Genomic DNA, 20,856 nt, shown 5'->3' with positions numbered 1-20,856 from the left:
AGACTTTACTGAACTGCTTCCTGGAAAAAAAAATCATATCAAGATGTAGTTTGTTCAACACGTCTGTGCACTTTCAGCTCAGTTTGAGTCCAGGACAAGTCCTTCAGAGACCATAAAGACCAAGAGTCCTGCAGCTTGCTGGTCTCCACATGGTGGAGTCCATGTGGGGGAATCAGGTTCTGAACAGCCTACCAGAAGTCCCCAAAACACCACGCAGCTCTGAAACAGCAGTGTCTTCATATCTCAGGGTTCCTTCCTCATCTGCTCTGTTACCTCTTCACTTTGGATTCACAGTTAAAGTGTTGGAATCCAATTTACACAGAGATGATGATGGCACTAATGCTTCTTGTCATCTGTGTGTTTGGATTCAAACTTCTTGGCAATGAAACTCATTTTCATTGAGGTTTTTATATTTTCTTGTTTCTGTTTTCTTCCTGTAAATTTGATGTCTTAACGTTTAACCCTCAAGATAAAGAAGCAAATCTAAGTGATAACCTCAAAATGACAACATGTAATATTATAAAATATGAAATTAATACCTATTTAGTTTTGACATAGTTTGATTTGTTGTTTTTTCACTTGTTATTGTTGCTGAAACACCAATAAGTTTAGTCCTGGATCTCAAAGAAAAACGATAACTCTGAATTCATATCTTTGAAATGCAAACTCATCAGATCGGCCCTCACAGTTGGCCAAGTGTTTAAATGTTGTTGTTGTCCAACTTAACAACCTCAATAACAAACCAATGAGAACAATATTTTTTTTAATTTTTTAGTTTTTTTTTATTTTATTTTTTTTTTTAAGGTAGAGTGATAGAGGACAGAAGAAGTGAAAGTGAGGAAATCGGCCAAAAGGCAGCCGAAGAAGAAAAGGAAAAGTTTCTGATAAGGCAGAGGATGATGGGAAGAAACCGCAGGAGAAGAAAAGAAAAGAGAGAATTCTTCTCCGCGGTTGGAGTTCTGGATCTGGGCATTAGAAGAGCTTTCGGTACCACTTCCTCCTTTTCTTCTGAGTGATTTTTCGCTCCAGCTCTTCCAGCCGGGTCTTCATGCAGGACTCCATGTTCTCCGTCTCTTGTTCTTTCTCCTGCAGAGTCCTCATCACGTCGTCCTTGGCCTGAACCAGGGACGATTTCTCCTCCTCCCACTCCAGACGGGCTTTCTCCAGCTGAAGGTTGAGATCATTCAGAAAGGCAGCGATCTCGTCGTTCTTCTGCTGAAGCTGAGCTGTATAGGACGCTTTGGAAATGTCCATCTCCTCCAGCAGGGAGGTTTTCTCCTGCTGCCACTGGTGACAATGACTCTGCAGTTCTTCTTCTTTTTTACTCAAAACAGTCTTAAGGAGGTTGTTCTCTTCTTCCAGGGAGGTTTTCTGTTGCAGGAAGTGGAGGCGCTCCGTCTCCAGTTGGTCTTCTGCCTTGTTGAGGGCGGCTCTGACACTGCTGGTCTCTGCTGCAGCTTCTGCCAGCTGGACTTTGTGGGACACCTGGCATTGCTCCAGAGCGGTCTTTGCCTCCTCCTTCTCTTTCCGAAGTACGGCTCTCAGGTTGTCAGTTTTCCTCACTTCAAATTTCAGCTCTTTGTCCAGAGCTTTTGTGGTTGAATACTGCTCAAGGAGCTGGTTCTCCAGATAACTAGTGATTTTCTCCAGCTCCTTGTCAGCCATGTTGCGCAGTTGCTTCACAATCTGCACCTCTGCCTTCTTTGCCTCCACTTCTTGTTGAAGAGCCCCGTTCTCTTTCTGGACAGTCTCTACTTCTTGTTGAAGGGCGTCCTTCTCTTCCTTGACAGTCTCGACTTCTTGTTGAAGGGCGTCCTTCTCTTTCTTGACAGTCTCTACTTCTTGTTGAAGGGTGTCCTTCTCTTTCTGGACAGTCTCTACTTCTTGTTGAAGGGTGTCCTTCTCTTTCTGGACAGTCTCTACTTCTTGTTGAAGGGCGTCCTTCTCTTTCTTGACAGTCTCGACTTCTTGTTGAAGGGCGTCCTTCTCTTCCTTGACAGTCTCTACTTCTTGTTGAAGGGCGTCCTTCTCTTTCTTGACAGTCTCGACTTCTTGTTGAAGGGCGTCCTTCTCTTTCTGAACGGTCTTCAGTTTGAGCTGAAGGTTCCAGTTTTCGGAGGTCTGATGCTCCAGGTCCATTTTAAATCTATTCAGGATCTTCTTTGTCTTTGTCAGGTCAGCCTGCAGAGCTTCAGTTTGGGCCTTTGGAGATGGGACAGCTTTGGCCTGAGCCTCGTCCAGCAGGGCTTTCAGGCGCCTGATGTCGCTCTCCATCTGCTTCTTCTCGTGGCTCCAGTTGTTGTTGAGGTTGCCATCTTTGTTCTCTTGGAGCATTTCCAGGAAATTTGTCAGTGAGTTCTCCTGCATTCGAAGGAGGACCACCCCCGGGGTTTTGCTCTGGGCGAGTCTGACTTCGTCGTCCTGAAGTTCAGATCTCACCTCCTCTTCGAGGCTGCTGAGGTAGAAGTCCACTGTAGGTTGGAAGTCTTCCATGTTTGACAGGTTAAACTTTGTGTGTCTTCACTTGTTCGCTTGTTCGCTTGCTTGCTTGTTCGCTGACTGACCGCTAGCTACGGAGAGTTTAAGCCAGAACCTCAGGCTATTTACAGGGAAATCTATTTAGTCTTTGATGTCACAGTGACATCAACAAGAATTCCTTTGAAGATGTTACAATGGCATCATCAAGGATTCCTTTGATCTGTTGTTGCTAATGGAAACCAGTTTGTTTTTGTTCTAAAATGGAACACGAGCTGTTATAACCTGCATTAAAATATATATTTTAGGTTTCCCCAAAGAAAATATTTTTAAACTTGATGTGAATAAAAGCCTTCATAAATATATTTGAATGGTTCAAGTTTCAAGTCTTTTTATCTATTTAATTTTATTTTATATCCAGTGTGTTCAAAAAAATTATTTTGTGCTTGACATATTTTACATGAAGTGTAATTCTTCCATTCGATCCATATTATACCTCTTAACTGTATATATGGTGATAGTTCTCTGTCTGATTTGCTGGGACTTATATATTGATCTAATGTTGCGTTGTCTGAGGATCAATAAATTATTCTGTTTCTGATTATTCTGATTAGAAAATGTCAGTCGTATCAAACGTTTTTCTGTTTGGCTTCCTGGCTGCTTGACCCTAAATCTCCTTTTAAAAGGGTTCACTTTCTAAATAAAACTGCTGAAAAAAAATAAAAATAAAAAGCAACTCATGCTACATTTGTGATGGAAAACAGGAAGTCCACTTTTTTTTATTGTCTTTCTGAATTGTGTTTGGAGAAGTATGCAGGCAAAATGAATAAAGTAAGATAAGAAAACAGGACTGGTTTTAGGACTTTGGGTTTTTGATGAACTCTTTTCCTTTCCTGCTTTTATTGTGAAGCTGAAATCAGTCAGCATCGTCAGTTTGTTGTTTTTAACTGGGATCAGCTGAGTGAAGATCTTCTCAGCGTCCTCCACTGCTTTATCAGCAGAGCCGTTGATGGCCTCCACCTCCTGTTGAAGCAGCTTCACATCTTTGTCCTGGATTCTCTGCTGGATTTGTTGTCGACTCAGCTCCAGCTCTCTCTGCCTCTCAGTCCTTTCTGCTGCAGCTGAGACTGTGTTGTGGCCTTTATGTTCCTCCACAGAGCAGAGATAACAGATACACTGCTGATCAGTACGGCAGAACATCTTCATCACCTCATCATGACGAGAGCAGATGTTCTCCTGGAGCTTCTCAGAGGGCTCCACCAGCTTGTGTTTCTTGAATTTATCTGATTCATAATGAGGCTGCAGGTGTTTCTCACAGTAAGAGGCCAAACAAACCAGACAGGACTTGACAGCTGTCAGTTTTGTCCCGGCGCAGACATCACAGGCCAAAACTTCAGGTCCAGCATAGCAGTGATCTTCAGGAGCATCTAGGAGTACAAACTTCTTATGATCCTCCACTAAAACTGCAAACATTGTACTTTTTTCCAGGACAGGCTTCGATATGAAATTCTTCCTACAGTAAGGGCAGCTGTAGATTTTCTTGTCGTCCTATCCGTCCCAGTGGGGTTTAATACAGTTCATACAGTAGCTGTGTCCACAGGTAGTTGTCACCGGATCCTTCAGTAGATCCAGACAGATGGAACAGCAGAGTTTCTGTCCATCCAGCTGATTTCCCTGCTGCTCCATTTCACCTCCAGTGAGTTTCTGTCCAACAGTTTCGCTTCCTCTGAACAGAAACGATATCTGAGCTCTGAGGGGAAACAGATCTCTGCTCCTTCTGCTGTTGTTCACTCGCTGCAGTGAGTCAGACTGATCGTTTCCTGCAGGTAACAGCAAGTTTATATCCCCCCTCCTAGTTTCAGATCTGTCAAGGGGAGGGAACACAGGACCATCCGGACAGGGAGGAGCTTTTGGAGGGAGGGCAGTGTGTTTCTCTCTCAGGGTTCACAGTCAAAGGGGGGGAATCCAATTTACAGAGAGATGATGATAATGTTTCTAATCGTCTGTGTGTTTGGACTCAAAGCTCTTGGCAATGAAACAGTTTTATTTTATTATTTTATTTTATATTTTATTGTTGTTGTTGATTGTTTTGATTTCTTCCTGTAAATTTGATGTCTTAATGTTTTAACCCTCAAAATAAAGGAGCAAGTGACCACCTCAAAATGGCAACATATATTATAAGATATGAAATTAATACCTATTTAGTTTTGACATAGTTTGATTTGTTGTTTTTTCACTTGTTATTGTTGCTGAAACACCAATAAGTTTAGTCCTGGATCTCAAAGAAAAACGATAACTCTGAATTCATATCTTTGAAATGCAAACTCATCAGATCGGCCCTCACAGTTGGCCAAGTGTTTAAATGTTGTTGTTGTCCAACTTAACAACCTCAATAACAAACCAATGAGAACAATTTTTTTTTTTTTTTAATTTTTTAGTTTTTTTTTATTTTATTTTTTTTAAGGTAGAGTCATAGAGGACAGAAGAAGTGAAAGTGAGGAAATCGGCCAAAAGGCAGCCGAAGAAGAAAAGGAAAAGTTTCTGATAAGGCAGAGGATGATGGGAAGAAACCGCAGGAGAAGAAAAGAAAAGAGAGAATTCTTCTCCGCGGTTGGAGTTCTGGATCTGGGCATTAGAAGAGCTTTCGGTACCACTTCCTCCTTTTCTTCTGAGTGATTTTTCGCTCCAGCTCTTCCAGCCGGGTCTTCATGCAGGACTCCATGTTCTCCGTCTCTTGTTCTTTCTCCTGCAGAGTCCTCATCACGTAGTCCTTGGCCTGAACCAGGGACGATTTCTCCTCCTCCCACTCCAGACGGGCTTTCTCCAGCTGAAGGTTGAGATCATTCAGAAAGGCAGCGATCTCGTCGTTCTTCTGCTGAAGCTGAGCTGTATAGGACGCTTTGGAAATGTCCATCTCCTCCAGCAGGGAGGTTTTCTCCTGCTGCCACTGGTGACAATGACTCTGCAGTTCTTCTTCTTTTTTACTCAAAACAGTCTTAAGGAGGTTGTTCTCTTCTTCCAGGGAGGTTTTCTGTTGCAGGAAGTGGAGGCGCTCCGTCTCCAGTTGGTCTTCTGCCTTGTTGAGGGCGGCTCTGACACTGCTGGTCTCTGCTGCAGCTTCTGCCAGCTGGACTTTGTGGGACACCTGGCATTGCTCCAGAGCGGTCTTTGCCTCCTCCTTCTCTTTCCGAAGTACGGCTCTCAGGTTGTCAGTTTTCCTCACTTCAAATTTCAGCTCTTTGTCCAGAGCTTTTGTGGTTGAATACTGCTCAAGGAGCTGGTTCTCCAGATAACTAGTGATTTTCTCCAGCTCCTTGTCAGCCATGTTGCGCAGTTGCTTCACAATCTGCACCTCTGCCTTCTTTGCCTCCACATCTTGTTGAAGAGCCCCGTTCTCTTTCTGGACAGTCTCTACTTCTTGTTGAAGGGCGTCCTTCTCTTTCTGGACAGTCTCGACTTCTTGTTGAAGGGCGTCCTTCTCTTTCTTGACAGTCTCTACTTCTTGTTGAAGGGCGTCCTTCTCTTTCTTGACAGTCTCTACTTCTTGTTGAAGAGCCCCGTTCTCTTTCTGGACAGTCTCTACTTCTTGTTGAAGGGCGTCCTTCTCTTTCTTGACCGTCTCTACTTCTTGTTGAAGGGTGTCCTTCTCTTTCTTGACAGTCTCGACTTCTTGTTGAAGGGCGTCCTTCTCTTTCTTGACAGTCTTCAGTTTGAGCTGAAGGTTCCAGTTTTCGGAGGTCTGATGCTCCAGGTCCATTTTAAATCTATTCAGGATCTTCTTTGTCTTTGTCAGGTCAGCCTGCAGAGCTTCAGTTTGGGCCTTTGGAGATGGGACAGCTTTGGCCTGAGCCTCGTCCAGCAGGGCTTTCAGGCGCCTGATGTCGCTCTCCATCTGCTTCTTCTCGTGGCTCCAGTTGTTGTTGAGGTTGCCATCTTTGTTCTCTTGGAGCATTTCCAGGAAATTTGTCAGTGAGTTCTCCTGCATTCGAAGGAGGACCACCCCCGGGGTTTTGCTCTGGGCGAGTCTGACTTCGTCGTCCTGAAGTTCAGATCTCACCTCCTCTTCGAGGCTGCTGAGGTAGAAGTCCACTGTAGGTTGGAAGTCTTCCATGTTTGACAGGTTGAACTTTGTGTGTCTTCACTTGTTCGCTTGCTTGCTTGTTCGCTGACTGACCGCTAGCTACGGAGAGTTTAAGCCAGAACCTCAGGCTATTTACAGGGAAATCTATTTAGTCTTTGATGTCACAGTGACATCAACAAGAATTCCTTTGAAGATGTTACAATGACATCATCAAGGATTCCTTTGATCTGTTGTTGCTAATGGAAACCAGTTTGTTTTTGTTCTAAAATGGAACACGAGCTGTTATAACCTGCATTAAAATATATATTTTAGGTTTCCCCAAAGAAAATATTTTTAAACTTGATGTGAATAAAAGCCTTCATAAATATATTTGAATGGTTCAAGTTTCAAGTCTTTTTATCTATTTAATTTTATTTTATATCCAGTGTGTTCAAAAAAATTATTTTGTGCTTGACATATTTTACATGAAGTGTAATTCTTCCATTCGATCCATATTATACCTCTTAACTGTGTATATGGTGATAGTTCTCTGTCTGATTTGCTGGGACTTATATATTGATCTAATGTTGCGTTGTCTGAGGATCAATAAATTATTCTGTTTCTGATTATTCTGATTAGAAAATGTCAGTCGTATCAAACGTTTTTCTATTTGGCTTCCTGGCTGCTTGACCCTAAATCTCCTTTTAAAAGGGTTCACTTTCTAAATAAAACCGCTGAAAAAAAATAAAAATAAAAAGCAACTCATGCTACATTTGTGATGGAAAACAGGAAGTCCACTTTTTTTTATTGTCTTTCTGAATTGTGTTTGGAGAAGTATGCAGGCAAAATGAATAAAGTAAGATAAGAAAACAGGACTGGTTTTAGGACTTTGGGTTTTTGATGAACTCTTTTCCTTTCCTGCTTTTATTGTGAAGCTGAAATCAGTCAGCACCGTCAGTTTGTTGTTTTTAACTGGGATCAGCTGAGTGAAGATCTTCTCAGCGTCCTCCACTGCTTTATCAGCAGAGCCGTTGATGGCCTCCACCTCCTGTTGAAGCAGCTTCACATCTTTGTCCTGGATTCTCTGCTGGATTTGTTGTCGACTCAGCTCCAGCTCTCTCTGCCTCTCAGTCCTTTCTGCTGCAGCTGAGACTGTGTCGTGGCCTTTATGTTCCTCCACAGAGCAGAGATAACAGATACACTGCTGATCAGTACGGCAGAACATCTTCATCACCTCATCATGACGAGAGCAGATGTTCTCCTGGAGCTTCTCAGAGGGCTCCACCAGCTTGTGTTTCTTGAATTTATCTGATTCATAATGAGGCTGCAGGGGTTTCTCACAGTAAGAGGCCAAACAAACCAGACAGGACTTGACAGCTGTCAGTTTTGTCCCGGCGCAGACATCACAGGCCAAAACTTCAGGTCCAGCATAGCAGTGATCTTCAGGAGCATCTAGGAGTACAAACTTCTTATGATCCTCCACTAAAACTGCAAACATTGTACTTTTTTCCAGGACAGGCTTCGATGTGAAATTCTTCCTACAGTAAGGGCAGCTGTAGATTTTCTTTTCGTCCTGTCCATCCCAGTGGGGTTTAATACAGTTCATACAGTAGCTGTGTCCACAGGTAGTCGTCACCGGATCCTTCAGTAGATCCAGACAGATGGAACAGCAGAGTTTCTGTCCATCCAGCTGATTTCCCTGCTGCTCCATTTCACCTCCAGTGAGTTTCTGTCCAACAGTTTCGCTTCCTCTGAACAGAAACGATATCTGAGCTCTGAGGGGAAACAGATCTCTGCTCCTTCTGCTGTTGTTCACTCGCTGCAGTGAGTCAGACTGATCGTTTCCTGCAGGTAACAGCAAGTTTATATCCCCCCTCCTAGTTTCAGATCTGTGAAGGGGAGGGAACACAGGACCATCCGGACAGGGAGGAGCTTTTGGAGGGAGGGCAGTGTGTTTCTCTCTCAGGGTTCACAGTCAAAGGGGGGGAATCCAATTTACAGAGAGATGATGATAATGTTTCTAATCATCTGTGTGTTTGGACTCAAAGCTCTTGGCAATGAAACAGTTTTATTTTATTATTTTATTTTATATTTTATTGTTGTTGTTGATTGTTTTGATTTCTTCCTGTAAATTTGATGTCTTAATGTTTTAACCCTCAAAATAAAGGAGCAAGTGACCACCTCAAAATGGCAACATATATTATAAGATATGAAATTAATACCTATTTAGTTTTGACATAGTTTGATTTGTTGTTTTTTCACTTGTTATTGTTGCTGAAACACCAATAAGTTTAGTCCTGGATCTCAAAGAAAAACGATAACTCTGAATTCATATCTTTGAAATGCAAACTCATCAGATCGGCCCTCACAGTTGGCCAAGTGTTTAAATGTTGTTGTTGTCCAACTTAACAACCTCAATAACAAACCAATGAGAACAACTTTTTTTTTTAAATTTTTTAGTTTTTTTTAGTTTTTTTTTTGTTGTTGTTTTTTTTTTTTTTTTTTAAGGTAGAGTGATAGAGGACAGAAGAAGTGAAAGTGAGGAAATCGGCCAAAAGGCAGCCGAAGAAGAAAAGGAAAAGTTTCTGATAAGGCAGAGGATGATGGGAAGAAACCGCAGGAGAAGAAAAGAAAAGACAGAATTCTTCTCTGCGGTTGGAGTTCTGGATCTGGGCATTAGAAGAGCTTTCGGTACCACTTCCTCCTTTTCTTCTGAGTGATTTTTCGCTCCAGCTCTTCCAGCCGGGTCTTCATGCAGGACTCCATGTTCTCCGTCTCTTGTTCTTTCTCCTGCAGAGTCCTCATCACGTCGTCCTTGGCCTGAACCAGGGACAATTTCTCCTCCTCCCACTCCAGACGGGCTTTCTCCAGCTGAAGGTTGAGATCATTCAGAAAGGCAGCGATCTCGTCGTTCTTCTGCTGAAGCTGAGCTGTATAGGACGCTTTGGAAATGTCCATCTCCTCCAGCAGGGAGGTTTTCTCCTGCTGCCACTGGTGACAATGACTCTGCAGTTCTTCTTCTTTTTTACTAAAAACAGTCTTAAGGAGGTTGTTCTCTTCTTCCAGGGAGGTTTTCTGTTGCAGGAAGTGGAGGCGCTCCGTCTCCAGTTGGTCTTCTGCCTTGTTGAGGGCGGCTCTGACACTGCTGGTCTCTGCTGCAGCTTCTGCCAGCTGGACTTTGTGGGACACCTGGCATTGCTCCAGAGCGGTCTTTGCCTCCTCCTTCTCTTTCCGAAGTACGGCTCTCAGGTTGTCAGTTTTCCTCACTTCAAATTTCAGCTCTTTGTCCAGAGCTTTTGTGGTTGAATACTGCTCAAGGAGCTGGTTCTCCAGATAACTAGTGATTTTCTCCAGCTCCTTGTCAGCCATGTTGCGCAGTTGCTTCACAATCTGCACCTCTGCCTTCTTTGCCTCCACTTCTTGTTGAAGAGCCCCGTTCTCTTTCTGGACAGTCTCTACTTCTTGTTGAAGGGCGTCCTTCTCTTCCTTGACAGTCTCGACTTCTTGTTGAAGGGCGTCCTTCTCTTTCTTGACAGTCTCTACTTCTTGTTGAAGGGTGTCCTTCTCTTTCTGGACAGTCTCTACTTCTTGTTGAAGGGCGTCCTTCTCTTTCTTGACAGTCTCGACTTCTTGTTGAAGGGCGTCCTTCTCTTCCTTGACAGTCTCTACTTCTTGTTGAAGGGCGTCCTTCTCTTTCTGGAAGGTCTCGACTTCTTGTTGAAGGGCGTCCTTCTCTTTCTGAACGGTCTTCAGTTTGAGCTGAAGGTTCCAGTTTTCGGAGGTCTGATGCTCCAGGTCCATTTTAAATCTATTCAGGATCTTCTTTGTCTTTGTCAGGTCAGCCTGCAGAGCTTCAGTTTGGGCCTTTGGAGATGGGACAGCTTTGGCCTGAGCCTCGTCCAGCAGGGCTTTCAGGCGCCTGATGTCGCTCTCCATCTGCTTCTTCTCGTGGCTCCAGTTGTTGTTGAGGTTGCCATCTTTGTTCTCTTGGAGCATTTCCAGGAAATTTGTCAGTGAGTTCTCCTGCATTCGAAGGAGGACCACCCCCGGGGTTTTGCTCTGGGCAAGTCTGACTTCGTCGTCCTGAAGTTCAGATCTCACCTCCTCTTCGAGGCTGCTGAGGTAGAAGTCCACTGTAGGTTGGAAGTCTTCCATGTTTGACAGGTTGAACTTTGTGTGTCTTCACTTGTTCGCTTGTTCGCTTGCTTGCTTGTTCGCTGACTGACCGCTAGCTATGGAGAGTTTAAGCCAGAACCTCAGGCTATTTACAGGGAAATCTATTTAGTCTTTGATGTCACAGTGACATCAACAAGAATTCCTTTGAAGATGTTACAATGACATCATCAAGGATTCCTTTGATCTGTTGTTGCTAATGGAAACCAGTTTGTTTTTGTTCTAAAATGGAACACGAGCTGTTATAACCTGCATTAAAATATATATTTTAGGTTTCCCCAAAGAAAATATTTTTAAACTTGATGTGAATAAAAGCCTTCATAAATATATTTGAATGGTTCAAGTTTCAAGTCTTTTTATCTATTTAATTTTATTTTATATCCAGTGTGTTCAAAAAAATTATTTTGTGCTTGACATATTTTACATGAAGTGTAATTCTTCCATTCGATCCATATTATACCTCTTAACTGTGTATATGGTGATAGTTCTCTGTCTGATTTGCTGGGACTTATATATTGATCTAATGTTGCGTTGTCTGAGGATCAATAAATTATTCTGTTTCTGATTATTCTGATTAGAAAATGTCAGTCGTATCAAACGTTTTTCTGTTTGGCTTCCTGGCTGCTTGACCCTAAATCTCCTTTTAAAAGGGTTCACTTTCTAAATAAAACTGCTGAAAAAAAATAAAAATAAAAAGCAACTCATGCTACATTTGTGATGGAAAACAGGAAGTCCACTTTTTTTTATTGTCTTTCTGAATTGTGTTTGGAGAAGTATGCAGGCAAAATGAATAAAGTAAGATAAGAAAACAGGACTGGTTTTAGGACTTTGGGTTTTTGATGAACTCTTTTCCTTTCCTGCTTTTATTGTGAAGCTGAAATCAGTCAGCACCGTCAGTTTGTTGTTTTTAACTGGGATCAGCTGAGTGAAGATCTTCTCAGCGTCCTCCACTGCTTTATCAGCAGAGCCGTTGATGGCCTCCACCTCCTGTTGAAGCAGCTTCACATCTTTGTCCTGGATTCTCTGCTGGATTTGTTGTCGACTCAGCTCCAGCTCTCTCTGCCTCTCAGTCCTTTCTGCTGCAGCTGAGACTGTGTCGTGGCCTTTATGTTCCTCCACAGAGCAGAGATAACAGATACACTGCTGATCAGTACGGCAGAACATCTTCATCACCTCATCATGACGAGAGCAGATGTTCTCCTGGAGCTTCTCAGAGGGCTCCACCAGCTTGTGTTTCTTGAATTTATCTGATTCATAATGAGGCTGCAGGGGTTTCTCACAGTAAGAGGCCAAACAAACCAGACAGGACTTGACAGCTGTCGGTTTTGTCCCGGCGCAGACATCACAGGCCAAAACTTCAGGTCCAGCATAGCAGTGATCTTCAGGAGCATCTAGGAGTACAAACTTCTTATGATCCTCCACTAAAACTGCAAACATTGTACTTTTTTCCAGGACAGGCTTCGATGTGAAATTCTTCCTACAGTAAGGGCAGCTGTAGATTTTCTTTTCGTCCTGTCCATCCCAGTGGGGTTTAATACAGTTCATACAGTAGCTGTGTCCACAGGTAGTCGTCACCGGATCCTTCAGTAGATCCAGACAGATGGAACAGCAGAGTTTCTGTCCATCCAGCTGATTTCCCTGCTGCTCCATTTCACCTCCTGTGAGTTTCTGTCCAACAGTTTCGCTTCCTCTGAACAGAAACGATATCTGAGCTCTGAGGGGAAACAGATCTCTGCTCCTTCTGCTGTTGTTCACTCGCTGCAGTGAGTCAGACTGATCGTTTCCTGCAGGTAACAGCAAGTTTATATCCCCCCTCCTAGTTTCAGATCTGTGAAGGGGAGGGAACACAGGACCATCCGGACAGGGAGGAGCTTTTGGAGGGAGGGCAGTGTGTTTCTCTCTCAGGGTTCACAGTCAAAGGGGGGGAATCCAATTTACAGAGAGATGATGATAATGTTTCTAATCGTCTGTGTGTTTGGACTCAAAGCTCTTGGCAATGAAACAGTTTTATTTTATTATTTTATTGTTGTTGTTGATTGTTTTGATTTCTTCCTGTAAATTTGATGTCTTAATGTTTTAACCCTCAAAATAAAGGAGCAAGTGACCACCTCAAAATGGCAACATATATTATAAGATATGAAATTAATACCTATTTAGTTTTGACATAGTTTGATTTGTTGTTTTTTCACTTGTTATTGTTGCTGAAACACCAATAAGTTTAGTCCTGGATCTCAAAGAAAAACGATAACTCTGAATTCATATCTTTGAAATGCAAACTCATCAGATCGGCCCTCACAGTTGGCCAAGTGTTTAAATGTTGTTGTTGTCCAACTTAACAACCTCAATAACAAACCAATGAGAACAACTTTTTTTTTTTAATTTTTTAGTTTTTTTTATTTTATTTAATTTTTTTTTAGGTTTTTTTTTTTTTTTTTTTTAAGGTAGAGTGATAGAGGACAGAAGAAGTGAAAGTGAGGAAATCGGCCAAAAGGCAGCCGAAGAAGAAAAGGAAAAGTTTCTGATAAGGCAGAGGATGATGGGAAGAAACCGCAGGAGAAGAAAAGAAAAGACAGGATTCTTCTCCGCGGTTGGAGTTCTGGATCTGGGCATTAGAAGAGCTTTCGGTACCACTTCCTCCTTTTCTTCTGAGTGATTTTTCGCTCCAGCTCTTCCAGCCGGGTCTTCATGCAGGACTCCATGTTCTCCGTCTCTTGTTCTTTCTCCTGCAGAGTCCTCATCACGTCGTCCTTGGCCTGAACCAGGGACGATTTCTCCTCCTCCCACTCCAGACGGGCTTTCTCCAGCTGAAGGTTGAGATCATTCAGAAAGGCAGCGATCTCGTCGTTCTTCTGCTGAAGCTGAGCTGTATAGGACGCTTTGGAAATGTCCATCTCCTCCAGCAGGGAGGTTTTCTCCTGCTGCCACTGGTGACAATGACTCTGCAGTTCTTCTTCTTTTTTACTCAAAACAGTCTTAAGGAGGTTGTTCTCTTCTTCCAGGGAGGTTTTCTGTTGCAGGAAGTGGAGGCGCTCCGTCTCCAGTTGGTCTTCTGCCTTGTTGAGGGCGGCTCTGACACTGCTGGTCTCTGCTGCAGCTTCTGCCAGCTGGACTTTGTGGGACACCTGGCATTGCTCCAGAGCGGTCTTTGCCTCCTCCTTCTCTTTCCGAAGTACGGCTCTCAGGTTGTCAGTTTTCCTCACTTCAAATTTCAGCTCTTTGTCCAGAGCTTTTGTGGTTGAATACTGCTCAAGGAGCTGGTTCTCCAGATAACTAGTGATTTTCTCCAGCTCCTTGTCAGCCATGTTGCGCAGTTGCTTCACAATCTGCACCTCTGCCTTCTTTGCCTCCACTTCTTGTTGAAGAGCCCCGTTCTCTTTCTGGACAGTCTCTACTTCTTGTTGAAGGGCGTCCTTCTCTTCCTTGACAGTCTCGACTTCTTGTTGAAGGGCGTCCTTCTCTTTCTTGACAGTCTCTACTTCTTGTTGAAGGGTGTCCTTCTCTTTCTGGACAGTCTCTACTTCTTGTTGAAGGGCGTCCTTCTCTTCCTTGACAGTCTCTACTTCTTGTTGAAGGGCGTCCTTCTCTTTCTGGAAGGTCTCGACTTCTTGTTGAAGGGCGTCCTTCTCTTTCTGAACGGTCTTCAGTTTGAGCTGAAGGTTCCAGTTTTCGGAGGTCTGATGCTCCAGGTCCATTTTAAATCTATTCAGGATCTTCTTTGTCTTTGTCAGGTCAGCCTGCAGAGCTTCAGTTTGGGCCTTTGGAGATGGGACAGCTTTGGCCTGAGCCTCGTCCAGCAGGGCTTTCAGGCGCCTGATGTCGCTCTCCATCTGCTTCTTCTCGTGGCTCCAGTTGTTGTTGAGGTTGCCATCTTTGTTCTCTTGGAGCATTTCCAGGAAATTTGTCAGTGAGTTCTCCTGCATTCGAAGGAGGACCACCCCCGGGGTTTTGCTCTGGGCGAGTCTGACTTCGTCGTCCTGAAGTTCAGATCTCACCTCCTCTTCGAGGCTGCTGAGGTAGAAGTCCATTGTAGGTTGGAAGTCTTCCATGTTTGACAGGTTGAACTTTGTGTGTCTTCACTTGTTCGCTTGTTCGCTTGCTTGCTTGTTCGCTGACTGACCGCTAGCTACGGAGAGTTTAAGCCAGAACCTCAGGCTATTTACAGGGAAATCTATTTAGTCTTTGATGTCACAGTGACATCAACAAGAATTCCTTTGAAGATGTTACAATGGCATCATCAAGGATTCCTTTGATCTGTTGTTGCTAATGGAAACCAGTTTGTTTATGTTCTAAAATGGAACACGAGCTGTTATAACCTGCATTAAAATATATATTTTAGGTTTCCCCAAAGAAAATATTTTTAAACTTGATGTGAATAAAAGCCTTCATAAATATATTTGAATGGTTCAAGTTTCAAGTCTTTTTATCTATTTAAATTTATTTTATATCCAGTGTGTTCAAAAAAATTATTTTGTGCTTGACATATTTTACATGAAGTGTAATTCTTCCATTCGATCCATATTATACCTCTTAACTGTATATATGGTGATAGTTCTCTGTCTGATTTGCTGGGACTTATATATTGATCTAATGTTGCCTTGTCTGAGGATCAATAAATTATTCTGTTTCTGATTATTCTGATTAGAAAATGTCAGTCGTATCAAACGTTTTTCTGTTTGGCTTCCTGGCTGCTTGACCCTAAATCTCCTTTTAAAAGGGTTCACTTTCTAAATAAAACTGCTGAAAAAAAATAAAAATAAAAAGCAACTCATGCTACATTTGTGATGGAAAACAGGAAGTCTACTTTTTTTATTGTCTTTCTGAATTGTGTTTGGAGAAGTATGCAGGCAAAATGAATAAAGTAAGATAAGAAAACAGGACTGGTTTTAGGACTTTGGGTTTTTGATGAACTCTTTTCCTTTCCTGCTTTTATTGTGAAGCTGAAATCAGTCAGCATCGTCAGTTTGTTGTTTTTAACTGGGATCAGCTGAGTGAAGATCTTCTCAGCGTCCTCCACTGCTTTATCAGCAGAGCCGTTGATGGCCTCCACCTCCTGTTGAAGCAGCTTCACATCTTTGTCCTGGATTCTCTGCTGGATTTGTTGTCGACTCAGCTCCAGCTCTCTCTGCCTCTCAGTCCTTTCTGCTGCAGCTGAGACTGTGTCGTGGCCTTTATGTTCCTCCACAGAGCAGAGATAACAGATACACTGCTGATCAGTACGGCAGAACATCTTCATCACCTCATCATGACGAGAGCAGATGTTCTCCTGGAGCTTCTCAGAGGGCTCCACCAGCTTGTGTTTCTTGAATTTATCTGATTCATAATGAGGCTGCAGGTGTTTCTCACAGTAAGAGGCCAAACAAACCAGACAGGACTTGACAGCTGTCAGTTTTGTCCCAGCGCAGACATCACAGGCCAAAACTTCAGGTCCAGCATAGCAGTGATCTTCAGGAGCATCTAGGAGTACAAACTTCTTATGATCCTCCACTAAAACTGCAAACATTGTACTTTTTTCCAGGACAGGCTTCGATGTGAAATTCTTCCTACAGTAAGGGCAGCTGTAGATTTTCTTGTCGTCCTCTCCGTCCCAGTGGGGTTTAATACAGTTCATACAGTAGCTGTGTCCACAGGTAGTCGTCACCGGATCCTTCAGTAGATCCAGACAGATGGAACAGCAGAGTTTCTGTCCATCCAGCTGATTTCCCTGCTGCTCCATTTCACCTCCTGTGAGTTTCTGTCCAACAGTTTTGCTTCCTCTGAACAGAAACGATATCTGAGCTCTGAGGGGAAACAGATCTCTGCTCCTTCTGCTGTTGTTCACTCGCTGCAGTGAGTCAGACTGATCGTTTCCTGCAGGTAACAGCAAGTTTATATCCCCCCTCCTAGTTTCAGATCTGTGAAGGGGAGGGAACACAGGACCATCCGGACAGGGAGGAGCTTTTGGAGGGAGGGCAGTGTGTTTCTCTCTCAGGGTTCACAGTCAAAGGGGGGGAATCCAATTTACAGAGAGATGATGATAATGTTTCTAATCGTCTGTGTGTTTGGACTCAAAGCTCTTGGCAATGAAACAGTTTTATTTTATTATTTTATTTTATATTTTATTGTTGTTGTGGATTGTTTTGATTTCTTCCTGTAAATTTGATGTCTTAATGTTTTAACCCTCAAAATAAAGGAGCAGGTTACCACGTCAAAATGGCAACATATATTATAGGATATTAAATTAATACCTATTTAGTTTTGACATAGTTTGATTTGTTGTTTTTTCACTTGTTATTGTTGCTGAAACACCAATAAGTTTAGTCCTGGATCTCAAAGAAAAACGATAACTCTGAATTCATATCTTTGAAATGCAAACTCATCAGATTGGCCCTCAAAGTTGGCCAAGTGTTTAAATGTTGTTGTTGTCCAACTTAACAACCTCAATAACAAACCAATGAGAACAACTTTTTTTTTTAATTTTTTAGTTTTTTTTATTTTATTTTTTTTTTTAAGGTAGAGTGATAGAGGACAGAAGAAGTGAAAGTGAGGAAATCGGCCAAAAGGCAGCCGAAGAAGAAAAGGAAAAGTTTCTGATAAGGCAGAGGATGATGGGAAGAAACCGCAGGAGAAGAAAAGAAAAGACAGGATTCTTCTCTGCGGTTGGAGTTCTGGATCTGGGCATTAGAAGAGCTTTCGGTACCACTTCCTCCTTTTCTTCTGAGTGATTTTTCGCTCCAGCTCTTCCAGCCGGGTCTTCATGCAGGACTCCATGTTCTCCGTCTCTTGTTCTTTCTCCTGCAGAGTCCTCATCACGTCGTCCTTGGCCTGAACCAGGGACGATTTCTCCTCCTCCCACTCCAGACGGGCTTTCTCCAGCTGAAGGTTGAGATCATTCAGAAAGGCAGCGATCTCGTCGTTCTTCTGCTGAAGCTGAGCTGTATAGGACGCTTTGGAAATGTCCATCTCCTCCAGCAGGGAGGTTTTCTCCTGCTGCCACTGGTGACAATGACTCTGCAGTTCTTCTTCTTTTTACTCAAAACAGTCTTAAGGAGGTTGTTCTCTTCTTCCAGGGAGGTTTTCTGTTGCAGGAAGTGGAGGCGCTCCGTCTCCAGTTGGTCTTCTGCCTTGTTGAGGGCGGCTCTGACACTGCTGGCCTCTGCTGCAGCTTCTGCCAGCTGGACTTTGTGGGACACCTGGCATTGCTCCAGAGCGGTCTTTGCCTCCTCCTTCTCTTTCCGAAGTACGGCTCTCAGGTTGTCAGTTTTCCTCACTTCAAATTTCAGCTCTTTGTCCAGAGCTTTTGTGGTTGAATACTGCTCAAGGAGCTGGTTCTCCAGATAACTAGTGATTTTCTCCAGCTCCTTGTCAGCCATGTTGCGCAGTTGCTTCACAATCTGCACCTCTGCCTTCTTTGCCTCCACTTCTTGTTGAAGAGCCCCGTTCTCTTTCTGGACAGTCTCTACTTCTTGTTGAAGGGCGTCCTTCTCTTCCTTGACAGTCTCGACTTCTTGTTGAAGGGCGTCCTTCTCTTTCTTGACAGTCTCTACTTCTTGTTGAAGGGTGTCCTTCTCTTTCTGGACAGTCTCTACTTCTTGTTGAAGGGCGTCCTTCTCTTTCTTGACAGTCTCGACTTCTTGTTGAAGGGCGTCCTTCTCTTCCTTGACAGTCTCTACTTCTTGTTGAAGGGCGTCCTTCTCTTTCTGGAAGGTCTCTACTTCTTGTTGAAGGGCGTCCTTCTCTTTCTTGACAGTCTCGACTTCTTGTTGAAGGGCGTCCTTCTCTTTCTTGACAGTCTTCAGTTTGAGCTGAAGGTTCCAGTTTTCGGAGGTCTGATGCTCCAGGTCCATTTTAAATCTATTCAGGATCTTCTTTGTCTTTGTCAGGTCAGCCTGCAGAGCTTCAGTTTGGGCCTCTGGAGATGGGACAGCTTTGGCCTGAGCCTCGTCCAGCAGGGCTTTCAGGCGCCTGATGTCGCTCTCCATCTGCTTCTTCTCGTGGCTCCAGTTGTTGTTGAGGTTGCCATCTTTGCTCTCTTGGAGCATTTCCAGGAAATTTGTCAGTGAGTTCTCCTGCATTCGAAGGAGGACCACCCCCGGGGTTTTGCTCTGGGCGAGTCTGACTTCGTCGTCCTGAAGTTCAGATCTCACCTCCTCTTCGAGGCTGCTGAGGTAGAAGTCCATTGTAGGTTGGAAGTCTTCCATGTTTGACAGGTTGAACTTTGTGTGTCTTCACTTGTTCGCTTGTTCGCTTGCTTGCTTGTTCGCTGACTGACCGCTAGCTACGGAGAGTTTAAGCCAGAACCTCAGGCTATTTACAGGGAAATCTATTTAGTCTTTGATGTCACAGTGACATCAACAAGAATTCCTTTGAAGATGTTACAATGACATCATCAAGGATTCCTTTGATCTGTTGTTGCTAATGGAAACCAGTTTGTTTATGTTCTAAAATGGAACACGAGCTGTTATAACCTGCATTAAAATATATATTTTAGGTTTCCCCAAAGAAAATATTTTTAAACTTGATGTGAATAAAAGCCTTCATAAATATATTTGAATGGTTCAAGTTTCAAGTCTTTTTATCTATTTAATTTTATTTTATATCCAGTGTGTTCAAAAAAATTATTTTGTGCTTGACATATTTTACATGAAGTGTAATTCTTCCATTCGATCCATATTATACCTCTTAACTGTGTATATGGTGATAGTTCTCTGTCTGATTTGCTGGGACTTATATATTGATCTAATGTTGCGTTGTCTGAGGATTAATAAATTATTCTGTTTCTGATTATTCTGATTAGAAAATGTCAGTCGTATCAAACGTTTTTCTGTTTGGCTTCCTGGCTGCTTGACCCTAAATCTCCTTTTAAAAGGGTTCACTTTCTAAATAAAACTGCTGAAAAAAAATAAAAATAAAAAGCAACTCATGCTACATTTGTGATGGAAAACAGGAAGTCCACTTTTTTTTATTGTCTTTCTGAATTGTTTTTGGAGAAGTATGCAGGCAAAATGAATAAAGTAAGATAAGAAAACAGGACTGGTTTTAGGACTTTGGGTTTTTGATGAACTCTTTTCCTTTCCTGCTTTTATTGTGAAGCTGAAATCAGTCAGCACCGTCAGTTTGTTGTTTTTAACTGGGATCAGCTGAGTGAAGATCTTCTCAGCGTCCTCCACTGCTTTATCAGCAGAGCCGTTGATGGCCTCCACCTCCTGTTGAAGCAGCTTCACATCTTTGTCCTGGATTCTCTGCTGGATTTGTTGTCGACTCAGCTCCAGCTCTCTCTGCCTCTCAGTCCTTTCTGCTGCAGCTGAGACTGTGTCGTGGCCTTTATGTTCCTCCACAGAGCAGAGATAACAGATACACTGCTGATCAGTACGGCAGAACATCTTCATCACCTCATCATGACGAGAGCAGATGTTCTCCTGGAGCTTCTCAGAGGGCTCCACCAGCTTGTGTTTCTTGAATTTATCTGATTCATAATGAGGCTGCAGGGGTTTCTCACAGTAAGAGGCCAAACAAACCAGACAGGACTTGACAGCTGTTAGTTTTGTCCCAGCGCAGACATCACAGGCCAAAACTTCAGGTCCAGCATAGCAGTGATCTTCAGGAGCATCTAGGAGTACAAACTTCTTATGATCCTCCACTAAAACTGCAAACATTGTACTTTTTTCCAGGACAGGCTTCGATGTGAAATTCTTCCTACAGTAAGGGCAGCTGTAGATTTTCTTGTCGTCCTGTCCATCCCAGTGGGGTTTAATACAGTTCATACAGTAGCTGTGTCCACAGGTAGTCGTCACCGGATCCTTCAGTAGATCCAGACAGATGGAACAGCAGAGTTTCTGTCCATCCAGCTGATTTCCCTGCTGCTCCATTTCACCTCCAGTGAGTTTCTGTCCAACAGTTTCGCTTCCTCTGAACAGAAACGATATCTGAGCTCTGAGGGGAAACAGATCTCTGCTCCTTCTGCTGTTGTTCACTCGCTGCAGTGAGTCAGACTGATCGTTTCCTGCAGGTAACAGCAAGTTTATATCCCCCCTCCTAGTTTCAGATCTGTGAAGGGGAGGGAACACAGGACCATCCGGACAGGGAGGAGCTTTTGGAGGGAGGGCAGTGTGTTTCTCTCTCAGGGTTCACAGTCAAAGGGGGGGAATCCAATTTACAGAGAGATGATGATA

The 20,856-nt window shown here is 43.2% G+C and overlaps 2 protein-coding genes and 1 pseudogene across 2 annotated transcripts; all 3 read right to left on the bottom strand.

Moving 5' to 3' along the window:
* Nucleotides 1–458: 458 nt before the first annotated feature.
* On the bottom strand, nucleotides 459–20,573 carry LOC115057676 (centrosome-associated protein CEP250-like). Its single transcript, XM_029524863.1, has 10 exons — nucleotides 19,909–20,573; nucleotides 17,676–18,426; nucleotides 17,376–17,619; nucleotides 15,777–16,671; nucleotides 13,328–14,337; nucleotides 11,714–12,608; nucleotides 9,222–10,273; nucleotides 8,252–8,286; nucleotides 5,118–6,564; nucleotides 459–2,518 (listed from the first exon to the last, which is right to left on the bottom strand). The coding sequence occupies exons 1-10, from the start codon at nucleotides 20,551–20,553 to the stop codon at nucleotides 973–975; spliced, it is 8,520 nt and encodes a 2,839-aa protein (XP_029380723.1). The 5' UTR covers nucleotides 20,554–20,573; the 3' UTR covers nucleotides 459–972.
* LOC115057239 (E3 ubiquitin/ISG15 ligase TRIM25-like) lies at nucleotides 2,521–5,108 on the bottom strand (annotated as a pseudogene).
* LOC115057237 (E3 ubiquitin/ISG15 ligase TRIM25-like) lies at nucleotides 6,597–9,051 on the bottom strand. The gene has a single exon (XM_029524181.1). It carries the CDS (start codon nucleotides 8,244–8,246, stop codon nucleotides 7,257–7,259), a length of 990 nt encoding a protein of 329 aa, XP_029380041.1. The 5' UTR covers nucleotides 8,247–9,051; the 3' UTR covers nucleotides 6,597–7,256.
* Nucleotides 20,574–20,856: the final 283 nt, after the last annotated feature.

The sequence above is a fragment of the Echeneis naucrates genome, chromosome 17, assembly GCF_900963305.1.
Source record: "Echeneis naucrates chromosome 17, fEcheNa1.1, whole genome shotgun sequence".
Taxonomy (NCBI): Eukaryota; Metazoa; Chordata; class Actinopteri; order Carangiformes; family Echeneidae; genus Echeneis; species Echeneis naucrates.
The sequence above is the reverse complement of the archived record's forward strand: the minus strand, read 5'-3'. Positions and strand labels throughout refer to the sequence as shown.

Bases quoted from the DNA above. Each gene is read 5' to 3' on its own strand.
- LOC115057237 (XM_029524181.1), bottom strand. From the start codon at position 8,246: ATGGAGCAGCAGGGAAATCAGCTGGATGGACAGAAACTCTGCTGTTCC.
- LOC115057676 (XM_029524863.1), bottom strand. From the start codon at position 20,553: ATGGAGCAGCAGGGAAATCAGCTGGATGGACAGAAACTCTGCTGTTCC. The intron at 8,287-9,221 runs GCTCTTCTAATG...GTTTCTGTTCAG, and splicing joins AGGAGGAAGTGGTACCGAAA to AGGAAGCGAAACTGTTGGAC. The intron at 2,519-5,117 runs GCTCTTCTAATG...GAACAAGTGAAG, and splicing joins AGGAGGAAGTGGTACCGAAA to ACACACAAAGTTTAACCTGT.